At 52.2% G+C, this 22153-nt stretch overlaps 2 protein-coding genes across 6 annotated transcripts in view; one reads left to right on the top strand and one right to left on the bottom strand.

Annotated features, from left to right (window-relative positions):
• Window positions 1-9026: 9026 nt before the first annotated feature.
• UPP2 (uridine phosphorylase 2) lies at window positions 9027-16861 on the top strand. Of its 2 annotated transcripts, none has more exons than XM_027656356.1 (8): window positions 9027-9201; window positions 9794-9911; window positions 10988-11146; window positions 13249-13363; window positions 14305-14574; window positions 15434-15580; window positions 16030-16199; window positions 16263-16861. In XM_027656356.1, exons 1-8 carry the CDS (start codon window positions 9176-9178, stop codon window positions 16566-16568), a joined length of 1311 nt encoding a protein of 436 aa, XP_027512157.1. In that variant the 5' UTR covers window positions 9027-9175; the 3' UTR covers window positions 16569-16861. The 2 variants fall into 2 exon arrangements, with proteins under 2 accessions (XP_027512157.1, XP_027512158.1); XM_027656357.1 differs by having other exon boundaries at window positions 9029-9201; window positions 14365-14574.
• A 1409-nt stretch (window positions 16862-18270) lies between these two features.
• CCDC148 (coiled-coil domain containing 148) overlaps window positions 18271-22153 on the bottom strand; it is a 40898-nt gene continuing 37015 nt past the window's right edge. For 3 of the 4 annotated variants that reach the window (XM_027656353.1, XM_027656349.1, XM_027656352.1), the window contains 2 exons: window positions 20118-20258; window positions 19174-19392 (listed from right to left, as the gene is read on the bottom strand). In XM_027656353.1, the coding sequence (XP_027512154.1) occupies window positions 19246-19392; window positions 20118-20258 (288 nt within the window). In that variant the 3' untranslated portion in view covers window positions 19174-19245. Of the gene's footprint in view, window positions 18384-19173; window positions 19393-20117; window positions 20259-22153 lie in introns of those variants that run through there. The other variant, XM_027656350.1, reaches the window with a different exon arrangement.

Here is a 22153-nt window from a genome sequence, read left to right as displayed (position 1 = left end):
TGCCCAGGAATGCTTCCACCTCTGGGTGTGAGTGGAGCAAAAGCACCCAGGGAAGCAGAAAGGCTCAGCCCCACAGCCATCTAATAAAATTGTTCCTGGCTTTTGAAAAAGCCTAAAGCAACATCAGCTGTTACCAAAGAGCGTTTTCATCCCAATCCTGTTTTGCCCTTGGCTACGGTAACCTCGGTGCTCAGAGAGCTGGTTTGGTCAGTCTGCACCAGGGGGCAGGGGGAGAGGGACAGCAGTGGCTCCTGGCCACCATTCACCACCTGGCCCTGGTGCTTTAGGGTCATCCCAAAGCCACTGGTCCTGGATACACTAGACACCTCAAGGGCTGTGCAGAACAAGAAGAGAGGCTTCTGCTCCTTAGGATCACAGCAAGCAGCTCAAGATGCAAACCCCAAAGGCTCAGTCAGACAACACAGGAAAAAAACCACATTTTTTTAAGCCTACATATTTTTGAACCAGTCTCCAGATCTCTCTCCCTGGGGTTGAATTGAGGGAGCCCTCACATCTGCAGGAGCACGGCAGGGGCCAGCAGCCATCTCACCCACCAGTGTCCTCTTTTCCCACTCGTCTCTGTTAGGAATCCCCACCTCACCATGGGCTGAGGAGGGTCTTGTCACCTGCGCCTCTCTGTGACAGGTTCCTTCTGCTTGGAGGTGAAGCTGGGCTCTGAGCTGGAAAACTATGTAAAGTACTCTGGAGCAGCCTTGACCCATGCTTTTCTATCTGGACCCAGGAGGCAGAGGAGGTGCTGGATGCAAGGACTGGGCCACCCTTGTATGATATCTGCCAGCAGAGAGCAGGACTGATGCCTCCAAAGCACAGGGAGTGGGGTCAGAGCAACAAGGGCCAGGGCCTGAGCAGCTCATAGGGAGGACAGGCTGAGGGAGTAGCAGCCGTGGTGAAGACAGTTCTCATCCAGGGATTCTCATAAAGCCAGGAATCACGTTTATTTTCCTCTCCACTAGCTGATTAAGTGGCTGGAGCAGGGAAGACACGTGATTCATCGTTTGACTCAGGACAGAGAGCCTAACAGTGCTCACTGTGATGCTTCTGGACAGCTGGAAAGGGACAGAAGGGAGAGTGTCTGTCACCAGTGGAGGTGACAGAAATAACCCAGCAGTGTGTCAGAGGGCAGACAGCCCAGCACAGCCAGTGTGTGCTGTGAGATACCATCGTATTTAAATAAAGCACTTTGGGAGGGCCCACATTTCTTCAGCTCTTCTGTGACTGGCATGGCTGAGGGCACAGCCCGACTCCCTGGGTGAGCCCAACGTGATCTGTCTGGCTGTCAATCTGCGGGGTCCCTCCTGGGAGCACAACTCCTGTGCACAGGATAAACCAAGGCTGGGATATGCTGTGGCCCAGAATCCAGTGCTGCTGCCAGAGCTGAGCTCCAGAGCACAGCAGGAGCTGGGCAAGGGGATGACAAAACACTGTGTAACCTTGAACACTTCTAGGGATGGGGCAGCCACAGCTTCTCTGGGCAACCTGTGCCAGGGTCTCACCACCCTCACAGCCAAGAATTTCTCCCTAATATCTACTCTAAATCTCTAATTTTTTATTTAAAAAACCATCACCCCTTGTTCTATCACAAGAGGCCCTGCTAAAAAGTTTGTCCCCATCTTTCTTGGAGCCCCTTTAGGCCCTGCAAGGGGCTCTCAGCTCTCCCTGGAGCCTTCTCTTCTCCAGGTGAGCCCCCCAGCTCTCCCAGCCTGGCTCCAGGGGGGCTCCAGCCCTGGAGCAGCTCCGGGGCCTCCTCTGGACTCTCTCCAGCAGCTCCACGTCCTTCCTGTGCTGTTCCCAGGGCTGGAGGCAGCTCTGCAGGGGGGTCTCACCTGAGGGGGCAGAGGGGCAGAATCCCCCCCTGCCCTGCTGCCCACGATCCCTGTGGGATCAGCCCAGGGCACGGGGGTGGTTTCTGGGTCCCAGTGCATGTTTCCAAATCGTGTCCAGCCTCTCATCCACCGGCAGCCCCTGCTGTCAGTCGGGGTTTCAGGTTGCTGTAACCGAACAAGCCGCGTTCTCCGTCAGGTCTCTGAGGGTTCCGTGCTGCCGCGGCTTTAAACAGCTGGCAGGGGCTGAGGAAGGGCTGGCCGAGTCCTGCCGACAGGGAGGAGTTAGCAACGACGTCACCAAAAAAAAAAAAAAAAAAAAAAAAAAGGAAAGGAATTCTGTCTGTGCCCTGCATGGAGAAATGTTTCCACACAAGGTGGCACCTGTCTCCTTCCTTCCAGCCTCGTGCCGGAGACGCTGAAAGGCACCTGAAAATATTCTTCTGAACATTAACTCCTGGCAGACAGGACGCAGAATCAGTCATTAATTCCCTCATTAGCGATCGCTTTTCCCTGGGCGCTCGCGGTCGGGCACAGCAGGAATTGCTGCCGCGGTCGGCGCTGGGGCTGCGCAGGAGGGATGGGGTGACCCCTGCTCCGAGTGCCCGGCTCTGGGACACACGGACATCGCTCGGACCCTCCCAGCTCCGGCAGCGGCCCGGGAGCCGCAGGGGACCCCCGGCCACCCCCGGCAGCCCCCGCCGTGTGGCCCTGCACGTCCCGCTGCAGATGGGCAGAGGTTTATGTGCTCCAGCAGATCTGCCCTGTGCTTTATCTGATGGAGCTTAATGCTCTGGGCCTGTAATTTAAATCACAATTAAGGTATTGCAGAATATCTTCTCGCACACGGTGCAGACCAGTCCCAGCTCTGCTGACGCAGGGAGTGGTTGTGCATTCTGGGATGGCTGAAGCTCTTCAGTCCCACACCTCGCACAGCTCCAGAGATCCCCTGCCCTGGCATGAACAGTGCCTCTGATCCGCAGCCATCAGAGACACCCGGGAGATTAGGAGGGGTCTTATGGATCATCTGGCCCATGGACTCCCATCTGTAGTTAACTGGGGCTCATGGAGAAGAGTCACAGCAATGAAGTGACCTTCTGAGCCCTGTTTGCAGGGTAAGGAAGGAGCAGGGCTGTCCTGCCACCTCATGCCCTTGGTACCACACTGCCCTGGCTGCACAGAGCCCACTGGGCACCAACTCAACCCCTCATCCTGGAAACAGGGCCTGGCACAGGGCTGTTCCTCCTGAGTATCTCCTCTGCAGCACAACCAGCAGCCCATCCCACCCAACCCTTCCCCAGGGTGTGCACACCTGACCACTTCCCCTTCACCTGCATTTTCCAAAATCAGCTCATGGAGTCGTGGACACCCTTGAGGACACATCACCATTTATTCCTGCTCCCTTCCAGCCTCCAGCCTTAGCTGGTGCCTTTCTATGTTCCTGCCTTCATTGACCACAAGACTTCAGGAAGCCTTGGCAACATTTGGTGGTTTTAAACCTTAAAAACCCTGGCGAAGCCATGGAGCTGCCAGATCCCTTACTTGCATCACCAAGGTCCTTGGTCCTCAGAGTTGCAGAGAAAGGCAGGGATATGTCCTGATAATTTTTAACCTCCCTCATGCTTCTCCCACCTGGTTCCAGCTCCATGGTCTCTGCCTGCCCGGGGCTGGCCCAGTGCCTGGGGGCTTGGGCTCCCACAGCAGTGGAGCAGGAGAGCAGGTCAGGAAAGCCTGCAGGACAAACCCTCCCTTTCCAGCCTCCCTGGAGGAGGAGAAATGTCCTGGGATCAGAAAATGTGCTAAATACAGGGAAAAGGAAAGAAACTGTTTGAAAAAGAATGAAAGAAAAAACCTTGCTTCAAGCCTGTTTGGTGGATCTGGGTGCAGGGAAAAGGGAGCAAAGGGAGGGATGGTCTTCCATGTTCCTGCGTGTGTGTCCACAGGGCACTGAAATGCAGAGCTAGCACCAGCAGGACTCCTCTAGAACCAGCATTTATTTCCTTTACCCGTTTCCTTCTCAATAAAGTTGGATAAGGTAGTGTCTGGATGCTTCATTTTGAAATAGTGGAGCCAGTGTAAGTCTGTCATTGCTGGAAGCCCCTAATCCCCCACAGGGTGCAGGAAACCGTCCCAACAGCCATGCTGAGGGAACTCAGCCCCTGACAAATCCAGCACATGGAGCGATGCAGCAGGTACTGCCGAGCCCCCCCTGCTGCCGGGCCAAGGACCAGCTCATCCCCCGCTCCAGCCCTGCACCAGCCGCGGGCACCCCATCAGCAGGGGGGCAGCTTTTGCGGGGCACAGGGCTGGGTCACAGCCACCCAAACCCCCAGACGCTGCCTGAAGAGAAATTTTTCCTCGTCCTGTTTCTGAGCCCTGACTGGGGCTGACGAGCAGCGTGGTTTGTGAACCGTGCCCTGCGTCATTGGCCTTATTGCCGAAATCTCCTCCCAGCACTCCCTCCCGCCGGCACCCGCAGGCACCGGCGGCTGCAACAGGCACCCACAAGCCCAGAGACTGAAGGACAAAAATATCCATGTGAACAAAAAAAGAAAAAAAAAAAAAAAGAAAAAAGAAAGAAAAAGCCAGGCACCATCTGGATCCCGAGCCTGGAGAGCAGGGAAGCGCCGGGCAGGAAGGGAGCGAGCAGAGAGGGGCTCGTTTGCGGGTGCCACGAGCCGGGGAGCACCGCCGAGCCGGTGTGCGTGGCTGCCTCCCTTGTGCCCGCACCTCCCGGGCAGCCCAGGACACCCAGAGCGTGGGCACAGCCCGCGCGGTGCCCCGACAGCACCCGGGCAGGGCGGGCCCTGCCCTCCCCGCGGTGAATCCCACACGCTGTGAGCGAGGCTACGGAGGGGACAGAGGGAAAAGCGACTGAGCCCTGTCCGCAGCTCCAAGGAACATTCCCGCAGCCGAGCGGCAGCGCTCCCAGCTGCGCTCCCAGCCCCTCTGGTGCAGCCACACGGGACTGGCGGATCAACGGCTCCTTGAATAGCGACACACGTCAGGCAGCTGATTTCTGCCTGAAATAAATGGGTTTGTGGCAGTACTTCACCTCGGGGGAAACATGTCTTGACAAGCTGCTGTTACTCGCGTGCCCCGAGGGTTTGTGGAGCCTGGTTCCTCCGGGGAGTGTTTTACTGACTGCTCCCGACGTCAGGAGCAGCTTTATACCCATAATAAACAAGGCAAAACATGGAGCCAGAGCGAACAGCTGATAAAAATGCACATTTTGCCCCCCGTGTTTGCTGTTCTGGCTTCACAGCACAGGGCTGGGAGGGGGAAAGCTCCGTGCTGCTGGCACGGGGCCTTGCTGCTGTCAGGTAAAACACTCCCTGGTACTTCTGCTGCTCCCTTACTCCGACTGCCAGGAATCATCACCAGAGGAATGCACCAGACATCCCTTGCACTGTGAATGTTCATCAGCTCTCTGCAGAACTGCTGGGGTGAGCAGAGGCTCACATGAGTTGCCGGGGTGGTGGTGCAGGAGCTCACTCCTGCTACGGGCAGAACCTGTCCCTCCTGCCAAGCCCGAGCCCCCAGGGGCTGCCGGCCTTCCACAGAGACAGGGCTGCGCTCCAGGCTGATGGAATATCTCATCCATCAGCAGCTCCGGGGAGCTGCAGCAGCAGCACCGCGGGAGGAAGGCAGAGACAAGCTAAGTGGAGAAGGAGCTGCTGGGGCTTGTTGGGAGCAGAGGCTGCACAGCCCTGGCAGGACGCAGCCGGTGGGAGCTTCCTGTGGTGCACAGGCTGCCATCCCTGTCTGCTCTAAAATAGCTTTTAACATGACGAGAGGTGTCGGATGGGCGCGGGAGTGCTGGCTCTCCCCAGCTCCTCCCTTGCCGAGAGCCTGTCTACGCTGCCGTATGTTCCTGTGCCGTAGCCTTCATCGGGCTTTATTTGTCATCCTCCAGCACATATGCTAACAGCTCCACTGCCTGGCACTCGCAGAGGATGGATTTAGCTCTGAATCAGGCACAAACAAACACTCACTCGGGGCAGTGCTCTCTGCTTCTCACCATCCCCACCTCCCCACTCTGCCTCGAGGAAGGGAGACAGGCAGGTGGTTGGGTTTGACGAGCACAGCAGGTCCCTTTCAACGGAAAGTAATTTATTTTAGTACTCATTCTATCCTATTCTATTCCATTATTCTAATCTATACATCTATTATATTCTTTTCTATTATTCCACTCCATTTCATTCCTCTGCCATGGCAAGCATGAGATAGGAGAAGAACAGCCACACTTCAGTTTGGGATACACTGAAAGCCATCCCAAAGGAGAACGACCATGAGAAAAATAACCACCCAGGAGAGAACCAAATGTGAGGGACTTTTTGTACTGGCCAGACAGGGCCCAAAACCTGCACAGCTGTGGCAGCTGCTGTCCCTTCTCCTTGGCATCAGTTCTGGGAAGCCAAAAGCACAATCCAACCATTTCCCTTGGTGCAATCATGTTTACTTAAACAGAACACGCTTGTTCCTTTTACCTTGGGCACAGCAGGGACAATCACTGCAGGAACATTGCTTACACACCAGTTCTCAGCCTGTCATTCCAGACAGAGCTGTGGCTCCAGGGGATTCTGTCCCTGCTCACTCAGCAGGGCCACCCTCCAAAATCTCTCCCCTTTGCCCCAGGCAGGGCACGAGGGAGATTCCTGCCTGGGACTGAGCACACTGGGGGCAGAGGCTGTGGTGGGGCAGGGATGGGGCTTCATGACCATCAGGCAGGGATGTCCCGATGGCCCCTGGCTGTGTTGGAACACTGTTCAGTTCATAAGGAAATATTTACCTTAAGAAGTTGTATATGTGCTCCAGGAAAATGTTTTATTGTGGGATGATTTGAACCTTGCCAGGTGTGGCCAGAAATACTCCACCACGAAGGCACACATGGAAACATTGCCTTTACCCGCCCAAGCAGCCACCTCCACTCCTGGGAGTGCTGGCACGGGGCTGTACTCACTCCCTCCCTGCCACAGGATCACTCACATGTCCAGCTGTCTGTCCATCTGTCTACCCACCCATCCGTCATTCTGACAAATCCCGCCTTTCCCTCCAGCACCGAATCCCTGTTCCCTGACCAAAGCCCTGCCCCCAGCCATGCCCTTGAGGATGCAGAGTGCTGTGGTTGGGCTCAGCCTGCTGCAGAGCCTGCTCTTCACAGGGCCAAGACACTGCTGTGGCAGAGTGAGACCAAGGTCCTGCTCCTCTGAACCCCCTGGGGCTGTGAACTGCCAGTCAGCGTTGGAGCTGCTGCAGAACAGTGGAGCAGGGTGAGGACTTGTGCCATTCCTTCCCTGTCAGCCACGCTCCCTTTGCAAGCAGGTGATTGCTGTACCTCCTCATCCCACGGTCTGATCTGGGCTCCACGCACGAGCTGTTCCCTCTCCTTCACACACCAGCAACAGTAACATGGCCCCATGTGCCAAACCAGCCGCTCAGTGAGTGCTGGGTGGCTGCCCAGCCCCAGCCCAGCCCCACCGTGTGGGCAGTGGGCACACAGGGTGTGTGGCTTGTGGCTCAGGCAGGGCAGGGCAGCAGCCAGTGCTGCCTCCGGCCCTGTGCCCCTGCTGGAACACATCCCCATCGGGAGCCAGGGCTGCTGGAGGCGGGTGTGGGGCAGAGAGCCTCGTGTTCCTCCACCAAACAAGCCCAGAGAAGGAGAAGAACCCATGGGAAGACTCAACGTGAACTCCCCTTCCCCGGAGCGTTCCCTGCCACCGCTGGCAAACAGCAGCAAACCTTGTGTCGTGTTCCCAAACCAGGGAACACCCACTGGACACGACTGTACAGCCCTGGGGGAAGGCCACGGCACGAACCACCATGTGCCTGAAACATGGAGCCTTCTGCAGAAAACCACAGCAAACAGGGTGACTTCAGTAGGAGGAAGGTGTGTGCAGCCTCAAGTAAAATTTTGTGTGCAGTTTGGTGCTCTCTGAAAGGGAAAAGAGTCTCCAGACCTGTATTCTTCAGGAGTGCTGCGGAGCGTCAGTAATAAGTCATCTTTGGCAGGCATATGTGAACAGCATCCGGGGAGGGAGAATTTCATCAGAGCAGAGAAATCCTTCCAGCCTGTCTTTGGTACAACTCCAGCCAGCCTGAAATATCCCTAAAGGCTCTGCTCCCTCCTTTCCTCGGAGCCATCCTGACCCTGTCTTGGGCAAGGTACCCAATTTACATGTTCCTGGGCCACTGGTTTGCAATATTTATTTATTTTTATACAGGGCTTTGCAATTTAAGGGGTTTAGATGGGTATTTGCCAAGCAAAATGGGCATTTGCCTGGCAAAAGGCTGCCTCAGTTACAGCAATTTCCTTCCCTGCCCCACTAGTGAAGTAGGGCTGTGTTACTGCCTGGATACCAGGTGCAAGCTAGTCCTACAGGATGTACTTTCACCCAGTAATTAATTACCTAGCACTTATCTAATTAACCAGAGTTTCCACCTACCATTCCCAGAGGCCAACAGCAAATGCCAGATTCTGCCCCTCCTACCACTGCCTAAAATACCTTCCAGTGCCACATCTGTCGTTGGGACAGGCAGCAGGACCAGTATCTCCAGTCTCCTCCCGCTCCTGAGGGAGCACCACAGCCCTCTCACAGCCCCGGGAGCACTCTGGCTCCCCCTGATCTGGAGCACGGCTGACCCAGCCCCCCTGACCACACATAATCCTGACGGGCTCCTGGGCTGCAATGGGGCCGTGGGGACAGCGAGAGCAAACACTGCTGGCTGGGCGCTGCTTAGAGTGAAGTCAGGAGCTGTTCTGAGCTGGGCTGGAGGTTGGCTACAGCCCAAACTCTGTCTTTGTGCACCCCAAAATGCAGGGAAGTTTGGATTTGCACCGACTGGGGCCAGAGAACGGCACAGCCGGCAGTGCTGTCTGGGGCACCAGTGGTGTCTGGGGCACCAGTGTCCCTTGGTCCCCAGGGCCCAGAGAGGCACAGCCGAGGGTGGGAGCACAGTGGCAGCCAGCTTGGACAAACCCTGTCACCCCGGGGTGCACATGTGCCCACCCTGCCAGCTGGAGGGCACACAGTCCCTGCCCTGGGGCCAGCAGGTCACCGGCCCCAGCAGTGCCAGTCGAGGCCACTGGTGACGCACTGGCCCAAAGAGCCCGTCTGGGAGGAGCCTTGGCACCCGAGGGGCCACGGGGACTGGGTGAAGGGGACAGGTCACTGCTGACCTGGGGAGCCACACAAAGCACGGGAGGTATTTAAGCCCCTGCAGAGCCCCCTGAAACCTCTTCTGAGCTCCAAACCCTGAGGGCTGAGGACACGGGGTGGTTTCCTTACCTTTTCAGCAGGGGATCACTTTCAGCTGACTCTGGTAGAGCCACTATGACTGAAACAACAGGTTACTCAGGGTGAGTAACAGGGGAACGTTTGAATTTGTTTTAATCAGACAAGAAAAATGTTCTTTGGGGGTTTTTTAAGCCTCATTTATAAAACCTACCTGCACTGTTATTTAGTTTTTTCCCATCTCTTACAGCAGGTGGGAAGGGACAGCAAACCAGCCTCCTGCTGCCTGCAAAATCTGGATTTAACTTGCACCCATCCTACCAGGCAGTTATTTGGGACAATACAAATGTGAAACCTTGATTTGCTAAGAGCTTAATAAGCTGCCACATATACAGAACAGCACAGCACATTGCCCCTGGATATTGCTGGCAGACCTCTGTGAGGGAAAGAGCTAAAATTGCCATTGACAAAATTGATAAATTCCAAGAAACATTTTTTGCCAAATACACAGATATAACAGAGGTGTCAAAGAGGCTGCCTGGAGCAGAAAGGCAGCTGCCCCAGATGCCACACAGAGGTGGCTTTTCTCTGTCCCATCCACATGACATCAGGGCTGTGTGTACCCTCACAGGTTCCCCAGGCTGCCCTGTCCTGCCTGTTCCCATCCCTGTGGCACTACCCAGCACCCCAACCCATCTCCTCCCTGTCTCCCCACAGGGGTGGGTTTGTCCATGTTAAAAACCCACACTTGGACTCAATGGAGGAGGACATCCTGTACCACTTGGACTTGGGAACGAAGACACACAACCTGCCAGCAATGTTTGGGGACATAAAGGTAAAGAGCAGGTGCAAAAGTGAGGCAGCAGTTCCCCCCTCCACAAGTTCTCCAGTCCCATGTCCCATGGCCCTGCTGACCCATGCCAGGGCCCCACTGCTGCTGATGCTCCTTTCAGGGTGGGGGTTGGCTGCTCAACAAGGGGACTCAGCCACCCAGGGCAGCCTGGGCAGGAAAGTTGTTTGTCCTTGCTTGTTTTGGGCAGAAATCCCAACAGAAAATTACCCTTTTAGAAACCTGTAGCTCCATAAAACCTGATTTTATATTGGCCCCACATTGGAGGACAGACGGAGGAGGCATTTGTCCAAAGTATTTGATCATCATCTGCTGGAGACAAGGGGAGGAGGATGTATTATTTTTGTCTGAGACCTGCTGTCAAAAGCCTGTCACGATGGCATCCACTTCCATTTCAAACCGGAGCCTTTCCCCAGCGTTGCAGGGGAAGAACTGCAGTGTCCGGGGCTGGAGCAGCCTGGCACAGTCTCAGCACAGCCCTGCTCCCGTGGGCTCCTGCTGTCCTGCACCCTGGCAACAGGATCAGCAGCCTTGCAGCCTTGCTGCCCTTGCAGCCAAATGCTCAACCCCCTCCTACCTTCAAGGACCGTTTTTTCCTTTAATATGTAAAATTTGTCCTTTTTCCTCCCTGACTTTACAGTCTCTGTGCCATCAGCAGTGCTCAGTCATTGCAGTCGGCACTGTCCATAGAATAAATTCAGCGGGAAGCTCCTCCAACGTCTGGGTTTGCTATGCTGTCAGTGGGGACACTAACAGCCTAAATTTGCTGAGTTATTTGAGATTTTCTTGCCTGGGACTGATACCCAAGTTCATGCAGCTCTACGGCTGCCTGGACCCAGCATAGTCACCACCCTGATGGAGTGACAGCCTGGGTTTCTCGTTAGCCCCTGGTTTTGGGACCCTCAGTTGTTCCGATGTCCCTTGACTGCTGGCGGGGGAGCAGCATCCCGCTGCTTTCTCCGGGGAGACGTGTCTGGCGCAGCCACCACGGCCACATTCAGCCTGACTCTTGCTACCCGTTTTAGCTCAGAAGTAGCAACATATTGCTATTTTATTTCCAGTTTGTCTGCGTGGGCGGCAGCCCCAACAGGATGAGGGCGTTCGCGCAGTTCGTGCAGCGGGAGCTGGGCCTGGCGGGCGCCGGGGAGGAGCTGCCGGACATCTGCGCGGGGTCGGACCGCTACGCCATGTACCGGGCGGGGCCCGTGCTCTCCATCAGCGTGAGTTCTGTGCTGCTCTCCATCACCGTCGGTTCTGTGCTGATCTCTATCACCGTCAGTTCTGTGCCGCTCCCCTCGGGGCCGCACCGCGGGGCTCACGGCAGCCGGACAGCGGGGTCCTGTCTGCTCCGGCCACAGGGACAGGACCTGTCCCTCCCACGCCTCCGCCTCCCCCAAGGCTCACTGGCAGATTTTTTCCCCCCTTTTCAGTGTTCGGCCATTACCACCAGTACAACCTCTCAGCCGTGGCAAAGCTGCTTCTGTTCGAATCACATTCCTCGGCACCCTGCAGGCTCCGTTTGGAAAGTGCCGTATTAACACACACACATTCTGCTCAGCTTGGGTCTGGCAGTTTGAGAGGCAAAGACCACTTCCCACCATCCATGAACCATGACATGTTGCTGGGAGCATTACATTGACACAAGCTGTAAAATAAAATCCTGCTTTATTATTAGTTACTCTTTCAGAGCAGGATTTTTGGCACTGCACAAAGGGAAAAGCAAACACAGGCTGCGTTTGGGAGAGTCCTGCTGTCATTTCTTCAGGCACAAGATTAGTCTGAAATGTGACTCACAGGAGATGGAGTCACTCACACGACAGCGCTCACGTTTGGTCCCTCTGACAAAACCAAACCAATCCTGACCAAGGGAAAAGCCTGAGGGAATGAATCTGGTCAGATCCAAAGGGAAGAATCCCCACGAGATTCGCTGTTCCTCAGCCTGGCAGCAGCGGTGACACAGCCAGAAGCAAACCCTTGCTGAGCTCAAGGCTGTGCACCAGCACCATCTTTGGCCAGGGCAGAGCCCTCGGCCCGTCCCTGCAAGGGGACACAGGGCAGAGCTCCGGCCGCCCCGAGATGCATCGTGTGGAGCAGCTGCCAACATCACATTTCTGCAAGTTGCTTAGAAACAAAACTGAGCTCAAACATACAGGGGCAGGAACACAGATTCCTGCTCTGAATATTTACAATGAAAATAAATTTTTTAGGCATTGGCAAATAACCCAGGCTGATGTTCCAGAATAACAACACGCAAAAAGGTTTCATATTTAAAACATGATACAAGGAGAACAGAGCACTGGTCTCACAGCCAACAGAAAGGAGATAAAGCAACACAAATACTGGCTGCGTAAGTTAATTAATGGAGCTTCCATGTGTGCTTCCTTCAGGTTTTTGAACATGATAGCAAAACCTACAAAATGTGTGGCATTTTCCAGGGGAAAAAGCAAACCTCATGGCACCAAACATCTTTTGTTCTTAAAGGTTAAGCTGAGGAAAGGACATCAGTCTAGCAACAGAGCAGAAAAGAGATGACCAAGTGAGGGAGGGCTGGGCAGAAACAGCTCCAGACCTGCAGAACATCTGCCAGCCCTGGGGAGCAGCAACAGAGATGGGAGCAGGGCAGCACTCTCTGTGGAGGATGGGAACTGGCCAGTGCCAGCAGTGGGGAGCTGGCAGCCAGGCAAGTGCTGGGGACAGAGGGACACCAGGGCAGGGGATGTGACAGGAAGCAGGACAGGTGGCCTGCAAGGCGCACAGCAAATGCCTGACCCTGAAACCTGTCCTTACTGAGGGGCACGAACCCTTCTGTCGTCCTTGGTGCCCAGCAGCGTGGCGGAGACGCTCTGGTGTGGGGCGAGGACAGGCTGGAAGGCACCCGGAGAAGTGGAGGCTCTGGTCGTCCTCGCTGAAATTCACCTCTCCCAGAGCACAAGCAAGACACAACAGTGTGAGCCAGCACATGGTATAAGGACAGCAGTGCAACGGGAAGCTCTTGGAGCATTCAGCTGTTAGGACATGTTTGTGGAGACCTGTCTTGAAGGAGAGGCACCGTTTGTGCACCTGCAGAGGGTCCCCAGGGATGAACACCTTCTCTACTGATGAGGAGAGCCTTTAAATCATCAAGGGGAGGAGAACAGGGTTAGACACTTCACCTGGACAGGCTACAAAGACCCTGCGATGTCTCTTCCCCCTCAAAAAAATCGCTGTTGCAGTCACCAGGGGAAAAGGCCACAGCGTAACCCTGAGTTTGTGGCAGTCACGTACCTGTCCCCTGCCACAGCCTCACAGGCACTGACATTTCTCTTTTCTCTCCTTCCAACAGCATGGGATGGGCATCCCTTCCATTTCCATCATGCTTCATGAGCTGATCAAACTGCTGCACCATGCAAAATGCCGGGACGTCACTATTATCCGCATCGGTACTTCTGGAGGCTTAGGTAAGCGATTTGTGGTCTTCCTTCAGAGCAAAACAGCTTTATAAAAAAAAAGATTCCAGCAATAGGTCATGCAGTTCTGAGCTTTAGCATTTTGTCAGGTCTCCAAATATCCGTGGTATCCTGGCTTGTGCCAGCACTGGTGTGGCAATAGGACCAGGGCAGTGACCGTTCCCTTGTGCTGGCACTGCTGAGGCACCTCCAATCCTAGGATCAGTTCTGGGCCCTCAAGACAAGAAAGATATTGAGGGGCTGGAGTGTGTCCAGAGAAGGGAACAGAGCTGGAGAAGGGGCTGGAGCACCAGGAGTGGCTGAGGGAGCTGGAGAGAAAAGGAGGCTCGGGGCTGACCCTCTCACTCTCTCCAACTCCCTGGCAGGAGGGTGGAGCCAGGGGGAGGTCAGGCTGTGCTCCCAGAAAACAAGGGACAGAACGAAAGGAGGTGGCCTCAATTTGTGCCACGGAGGTTTAAGTCGGATATTAGGGAAAAATTTCATTCTCCAAAGGGCTGTCCAGCCCTGGCACAGGCTGCCCAGGGCAGTGGTGGAGTCCCCATCTCTGGAGGGATTTAAAAGCCATGTGGCTGTGGCACTTGGGGACATGGGTTAGAGGTGGCCTTGGCAATGCTGGGGAACAGTTGTACCTCATGACCTTAGATGGCTTTTCTAACCCAAATAAATCTGTGATCTCTGGCCAGAGGAGTGTTGCAGCTCATGCCTGCACAAGCTGGTGAAGGGACATGATCTCTGCAAGCCAGAAGCAGTTAAAACCCTGTCCCTCAGCACACTCTCGCAATCACTCATCTTGTGCTGATTCTGTACATTTTACTTGTACATCTGTGCTACTGCATGAATTTCAATTATTCTCTGACATCTGCTTTACTCACCAAAAAGAACAGCCCCACAGTCCCACGCAGCTGTATTGAGATTTTCCTGTCACGGTGGAGTTTGGCAGCAGGTCACAGGTGTTACGAGCTCTGGCTCAGCCTCAGTTTCCCTGTGCCCAGGGATCGAGGCCGGCTCTGTTGTGATCACGGACAGGGCCGTGGACTCCTCGTTCCAGCCGCGCTTCGAGCAGGTGGTGCTGGGGGACGTGGTGGTGCGGAGCACCGAGCTGGACAAGGACCTGGCAGAGGAACTGCTCGCCTGCAGCAGGGAGATTGCAGACTTTCCCACACTCATCGGCCACACCATGTGCACCTATGACTTCTACGAAGGTAAAACCACCTTGGTCTGTCCCTCCTGCCCCAAACGTAACACCAAGTCTTTGCATTCTTACCTGGACAGAACTATCCACAGTCCCCAAGCCCCAGGAGGGTGGCAGGAACAGACCCACCCGATGTGTGAGGGCCCAGGCAGAGCAGGGGCACCCTCAGAACACACAGTACCTCTGTTGGTACCTTGCTGAGTTTGCCACTGCACTGTTCCCTACAGCAAGATTGTCACTTCAGAACTACCAGCTCTAGGAAAATGTCAGGCTGCCTGTCAGATTTACGTAAACAAACTTTGGTTACCCTAGAACCCTTTCCTCTGCAAAACTAAATGCTGGTTGCAGAGTAGATGAAATGTAATAAATGAAGAATTAATAATCTGAGCACTATTTATAAATCCTTAGATCTGCTTGCAGATGCAGCCATCTGTGTATTGCTCAAGGCCATGTTTTATTTAAACAAAAAGCCATTTGAGAGGATTAAAGTAGGAAGAGCAGTAAACTGAAGTGCTGTCCCAGGTTAGCCCAGCTGCAGGTAAGCATTAACCTTCACAGCTGAGGTGCACCATGGACCTCAGCAGTGGGGATGGCTTGTCCCCACAGAGCACAACATCCCCTGCACTTCACACCTGTGGGCTGACTTGGCCCTTTACCTGTGGTGACACCTGCATCGTTCTCCCCCCTGCACAGAGATGCATCATGCTGGCTTCAACATCAAGGGGAATAGGAGTTAACAGCTACTCAAAGGAAAACTTCATGGGCCTCCAACAGAACATGGGCACTGTTGGACTTTCTGTTTGCACCTATGCCCTGTGCCTGTGACCTTGCCCAGGGCCAACAGTAACACTTCTCTGCTTCCTTCCCAGGTCAGGGGAGATTAGACGGTGCACTGTGCTCCTTTTCCAGTGAAAAAAAGTTGGAGTACTTGAGGAGAGCTTATGACGCCGGTGTAAGGAACATTGAAATGGAGTCCACAGCATTCGCTGCCCTGTGTGGGCTGTGTGGTCTCAAAGGTGAGTCCTGCCAATTCTACCTCCTCCCTGCACCCCGCTTAACCCCCCTCTAAGGGTTCTGTTTGGTGCCAGAAGGCCAAACACACATTCCTAACAATTTGAACTAGAAAAGGACACTAAAACAAACTTTGTAGCTCAATAAAACCCAAGGCCTGAGAACACATTGGACAAACCAAACCTTAATCCCCCCCCCACTTCTCCTGGCCCTACAAACACATCCTGGCCATGCTGGTGCAGCCACCCCCAGGGTTTGCTGGAGCAGAGCCCGGGTGAGTGGAGGGTGGATGCACAGCAGAGCCACGGCCAGCAGATCCCCGGGGTCCTGCCACATTGGCCCCTCTGCCATGAGCCCCGGAAAGGCAGGACCCTGCTCCATGCCGGGGGTGAAATGTGGGGTCAGGTGTGAGGTGACAGCACTCCATCCATCCATCCCTCCACGTGTTCCACAGCTGCCGTTGTCTGCGTGGCGCTCCTGGACCGGCTGGAGGGGGACCAGATCCGGGCATCCCACGAGGTGCTGTGGGAGTACCAGCAGCGGCCCCAGCGCCTGATTGCCGCCTTCATCCGCCAGCGGCTGGGGCTGGGCCCCGCGGGCCCGTGCACCGATCCCAGCACTGACCCTGCACACTGATCCCAGCACTGACCCCACACACTGATCCCAGCACTGACCCCGCACACTGATCCCAGCACTGACCACGGCACTGGCACGGCAGGGTCACACCATGCACTGACCACGGCGCGGGCACGGCCTGCCACAGCACGGCCCCTGCTCTGGGAAATGGCAAAGAGACTCGGCCACAGCACGGCCCCTGCTCTGGGAAATGGCAAAGAGACTCAGCCACGCTGCACTCCCACAGCAGAGAACCCTCCACAGCCAAGGGGAGCGGCCGCACCCTACGGACACTGCTGCGCAGGAGCTGCAGCTCAGCTGCAATGGCTCCAACACACGTGCATGTCCAAGGACAGCTCCAACCTCCAACATGGCTGAAATGACACACGTACACACCCAAGGACTGCTCCAACCTCCAACACAGCTGGAATGGCTCTGACACACATGCACACCCAAGGACAGCAGCTCTAGCCAAAATTTGCACAGAAAATAAGGCTGTGTTACTGAGCTGCAGGTTGTGTTACTGAGCTGCAGGTTCCTCACTCCTGGCTCCACTCATCGTAAAGGACTGTCCTGTTAAGGTCACTCCTGTCCACGGTGATCCTGTAGGAGGGAGATCCCTTTGCTTTGGGCATAAAGCCAAAGCCTAAGTAAATGACATCCAAAAATAATCAGTACTTGTAACCATTATTGTTACTGCTGTTACAGAGGCTGTTCAGACTTTCATTCCTACAGTTTTTAAAGATGTGAGAAACTGGCAGGTGCCAGAGTTTAAGCGCAAGAGGCTGTCTCTGGCTGAGCAGGAGCAGCTTGACCCCTGTCATAGGGTGGGCAGGTTTGGGCACAGAGACCCTTGTGAGGTAGTGGGATGAGGAGCACATAGTGCTGACGTAACCTTGACCTGATTTCACATAACTGCATCTTTGACATCCAGCAAATCATCTGCAAGTGTCTCCACAAGCTGGAAGAGACTGAACTGCACCTGGGTGGAGTGGAGGGGTTGTTTGCAGAGGGTCCCCTATAGCCTGAAGAATTCCCACAAAATCACTTTCAGTTCTTAAGGTGCACTAACAAGCTTGCTTCCAAATTAATTTGGAACAGTAACTTACAGGATACTTACAGGGAACTTGCAGGATAACTTACAGAAAGTGTTCAAGGCCAGGCTGGATGGGGCTTGGACCAGCCCGGCCTCGTGGAAGGGTGGGTGGAACTGAATGGGCTTTAAGGTCCCTTTCAACCCAAACCATTTTGGGATTCTCTGATGATTCTATGATATCATGAAAACTGGTGCCATGAAAAAGCAAATTCCACTTTATACAAGAAAAGGAGACTGGTTTCCATTCCAAGATGGCTGTTTTTAGCCTCTAATATTAATATGACAGAGAAGAAATCCCAGGACAGGAGTCAGTGTCTTCCCAGAATAGAAACACATTCCTCCAGTCACTTACCATGCAATCCAACCTACTATTCCAACTCAGTTCTGCCAAGTTCAAAGTCCACTTCAGAAACTCCCATACTAACAGCAATGTACCTTCAAGCTCTTTGTGAAAGTAATTTAAAACCTCTCAAGGAAAAGGAATACTGGACTTGAATCTCAAAAGATTTTGCACCACTGAAATTATCTTTTAGATCTGCTTTTAAAGGCAAGGAAAAAAAATAATCAACTGCCATAGGTTTGGGATGATCCCTTTCTGGGAATTGTCCTGCAGTCAGTCTGTTCCTCACAGCAAAGCACTGCTGGTCTCCCCACAGGAACATCCAGCCAGTTGTGAGGCTGGTCAAGTGTGTTTTAAAAATAACAAGTTAGCCCAAAGGAGATACCAAAATAAAAAGCACAAATACACAGTTGTAATTTTAGCCCAAACTCACAGAAGCTGAGCCCAGACAACGCAGCTCCCACGGCTCAGGGCAGGCTCTGCAGCATTTCCCCACTGAATACCTCAGCTGCCATCCCGGGGTGATGCTGCTCCTGGCCTGGCCCTGTGCTCACTCGTGGGGGTCTGTCACACCAGCTGCCCCCCTCTGGCACCCACCTTGGGGTCTCCAGCAGGTCCCAGCGCTGTGCCCTGAGTGCCCTGCTCGGGGTTGAGGCCATGCTCAGGCTGGGAGGGCTTTGCCAGCAGAGTTCTCAGTCTGAGGGGTGAAAACTGGACACACCTGTCTCTGCAGAACTCGGATGTGACACACTGACACCTGTAAGGCATTACAGCACCACATTAATGAAGTTTCCATAATTGCCCAGAGACACAAGTGGGGATGTTCAGATCTTTCTGATATTCATCATCCTTAGAAATTTCTGGTCAAAGTGCTAATTTGTAACTTGTTTACAATCATTTTATGCTATCTTTACGTAGGGCTTGAAAACATAATCAATTACAAAAGGAAATAACATCAATTTCCCTTTCAGTTAATAGAATCATATTCAGTAATGTCAGCTCCAAAATAAAGATCCCAGCTCTAATTCTAATTTATAATTTATACTGAAAGACTAATCTGCAATATGAAATTGCATGACTGGCTTGCAGTAAATATGATGCAGCAAATTGGCTTCTAAATATAGACAAAGGTTTAAGTTTCTTCTTATAATAATCAAAGAATATTAGAAACATGCATGGTAATGAAGATTTTATAATTAAAAGATCAAATTCTTATGAAACTTGGAATGAAAACTTGGGATTTATTCATGTAACATAATATAATCTAAAGTAACTGCAGTGCAAAGCTATTTTGGATTTCTGCTGCCAATTGAAACCCAAGAGTTCCTGCTCCAGGTGCTGCACATCAGATTGGCCTGTGCTGTGTGTAAGAGTCCTTATCTACAGGTGTCCCAGCTCCCAGTTAAAAGGGACATGGACACTGACACTGCACCAGCCCACCCCCAGCTCCCCAAACCTGCAGCAGGCAGCTGGAACGTGGGGCAGCACTGGGAGAAAGGCTCAGCAGGGTTTGAATGGCTACACACACAGGGAACTGAGCAGTTCTGTGACACAACCAAAGGGAATTTATTAAAGGTTTGCACCCCTGAAGCTCCTCTGCTCCTGAGACAAGAGGTGGTCTACACTTCAAAAGCTGTAGATTCCATGTCTCTTCTTGGAAGCTTTGGTGGAGGAATTTTTGGCAAAATCTCTCTTGCATAAAGTGTTTTATGCAGTCCAGCTTCTCGGAGAGCGAGCTCGACACGGAGTCTGGGGTCAGAAATGACCTGGTAAAATAAACCACAGCAATGATCAACAGAAACCAAGCAACACCTTCCCCATATACCCAGTGCATCTTACAGGCTATCTGTGGATGTATATGTTTAAAAAGCTTTCAAAAGACAGTCAGAAAATTATGGTCATAAAATAAAGCCTTCAAAATAGAGAAGCTTTACAGTGAGCAAGCCTTACCTCACTGTCCATATCCCAGTATTGTCCTTTTGAATATTCATAATCACAATCACACAATATGATCACAAACCAAAGAGCCCTGGTTGCCTTTCCTCAGCAAAACTGAGAGAGTAGGTGAGGAACCAAGTGACTTTTAATCCAGCTGCTCCCTGAGGAGCTGCTGCCTTTCCTTATGTTCCCCGTGCACACAGTCCTGAGTGTAGCACACAATCCAATTCCTTCCTGGTTGTTCCTATGGAATCCAAGTGCTTCAAACGCCTTTATGACTTTTCTCACATTGTTGCCTTGTGCTTACATGGCAGTGCCACTTCCATTTGTCAGAATGACAATTAATCCCAGGGAAATTACTTCTGAAATTTGTCAGAAGGTTAGTTGACAAAATTTGTAAGCCTCTTTCCGGAGACATTGCCCCAACTGTCACTCCTGATGTTTTTATCTTACCCACATCATAGTCTATATTCCACTGCCCGTGTTGCTATTTAGGATACACTGTTGAGACATCTGTGCCCACAATAGCTCACACAGGATCCCAGCCAGTTACCTGCTCCTCACTGTATGTGTGCAGCCTGAACAGGGGCTGCTGCAGCTCAAACTCCTGGTTGGCCCCGATGCCCATCCGGGCCCTCGATGCCACCGTATCAGCCACTGCTCTGGCTGGGTCTGATTTTGCAACAACAGCAACCTGAAACACAGGACGTGAAAATAACATTCAGTCTGTGTAGAGCCAAGGTGAGAACAGGCTTTTATCAGTAACACACCCTTTGAGAGCATGATCATTCACTGCCTTGGCACTGCAGCAGTGTGTGGGGTCCCAGCCTGGGCCCAACAAGGACGTGAGAGAGAAGCAACAGCACCCTGGGCTCTCCAGCAGAGCCTGACACGAGCTCCAGTGTCCCAAGACAGTCACCACAAGGACCCAGAACCTCACAATTCTGCAATACGCACAATTCCAGGAAGTCCAAACTTTCAGGTTGGTAGTTCCCAATTTTTACAGTCATGGGCAACAACATTGAGTGATATGCCCCAAATAACATAACTCTGGTTTTTTTGTGAAGTGCATCTGCTTTAACTGTGTAATTTCCTGGAGCTAGATCAGTATCAAAGACTCTCAGACACTGTATTGTGCCAGAATCAATCTTCTTTCATTGCTTACTTTCTTTGTGTTAAAACATTCAGATACAGGCTAATACTACTTTGGAAAAATACAGAAAGATGCATGAGCAAAATAATTAAAGTCAGAACCCTATCTGAATGGCTAAAACCAGGAAAAAACAGCTTAAGTTTTGTACAATAATTTTTTTGCCCATCTCTTTAATGAAATGTCATCTTTGTGTTTACAGCCTGCCAAAATCTACAGGCTGGCTGGATGACTTTACTAAAAAACCTTTTTCCCCCACATACAGAAAAGGCACATACTTCATGAATTCATTTCATTAGTGTGAAACAGAGAATATATGTTGGTTAGAAAAGTGTAACAAAGTGGGAACTTCCCCTTTCTGGGCAAAGGCTGTTCTAGAAGTGTTTTCTACTCTGGCGAGAGAATTGAGTCAGTGGGCAGAGCTCAACAGATCATGACTCCCAACCAGCCTCATGTAAAACCTGATGCAAATGATAATAAAACTCAGCCAGGAACTTGGAAAAGATGAGAGAGTTATTATTAAAAATGCTTTGATAACCTAAAATAACACTGCAAAATATGTAATTGAATCAGATTTTTAAAAAATAAAGCAATACTGACTGGAAATGTGCTCAAGTTCAACAGTTTTAAAAACTACCAAAAGGATACCAAGGATTCCTGAGGTTTGTCTATTCTCCTTCTGCTCAGCTCCCCACAGAAGGTGGCTCAGAGTGTTTGGCCTCTGTGATATTTTATTTTCCTCCTGACTTTGCACACCCTATTACCAAGTGAAAGCACTTGTGAGGCCACCAACACCTCCTGAGGGATTAAGGAAGGGTTTCACAGGATGTACTGGGATGGTCCACTGAAGGGGAGGTCAAGGCTGCACCAAACATCAGATTTTTAACCAAAGGTAGTCCTGGGGAAAAAGTTGCTGCTTCAGCGCTGTTTACATTATCACAAATGAAAAAAAGGAGTTTGAAGATCACCTTTTCCCCCTCCCTATTTTCCTTTGGCTTCTATAGTGTACAGAATGTGCACTCTAGCTTTTTCCTACTAATCTTCTGAAGAAAAAAACAAGGAGATTAGATAGAAAAATGTAAATGAAAGCAAAATTACTCCTTCAAAAGTCAGCAGTAGAAAAAACCAACTACATTTGGTACATTTACCAGCACTACATTTACTATGACATTAGCAAGCATTAGCATGCATTTTCTGGAATGTCCCTTAAGAAATAATGTGCAAAAGTTTCACGGAGTTAAATAGCTCCGAAGAAAAGTCATCCAAGAAGTGTAAGCTTCCAGAATTTAAAAATGATCAAAATTACTTATAAATCTTGCCTAAGACTCAAGGAAGACTTAAGATTATTAAAATAAAAAAAAATAAAAATCAAGGAAGAGAAATTACATCCAACTTAGAAAAACCCTCTCTTTCTCCTTTTAGATACCAACAGCTTCTAC

The sequence above is a fragment of the Corapipo altera genome, unplaced genomic scaffold (genome assembly GCF_003945725.1).
Source record: "Corapipo altera isolate COAL_440 unplaced genomic scaffold, ASM394572v1 68, whole genome shotgun sequence".
In the NCBI taxonomy this organism is placed as follows: Eukaryota; Metazoa; Chordata; class Aves; order Passeriformes; family Pipridae; genus Corapipo; species Corapipo altera.
Note: the sequence above shows the minus strand (reverse complement) of the source record. Positions and strands in the feature narration are given on the sequence as shown.

Bases quoted from the DNA above. Each gene is read 5' to 3' on its own strand.
- UPP2 (XM_027656356.1), top strand. From the start codon at position 9,176: ATGACTGAAACAACAGGTTACTCAGG. The intron at 13,364-14,304 runs GTAAGCGATTTG...GTCACGGTGGAG, and splicing joins CGGTACTTCTGGAGGCTTAG to TTTGGCAGCAGGTCACAGGT. The intron at 14,575-15,433 runs GTAAAACCACCT...CTTCCTTCCCAG, and splicing joins CACCTATGACTTCTACGAAG to GTCAGGGGAGATTAGACGGT.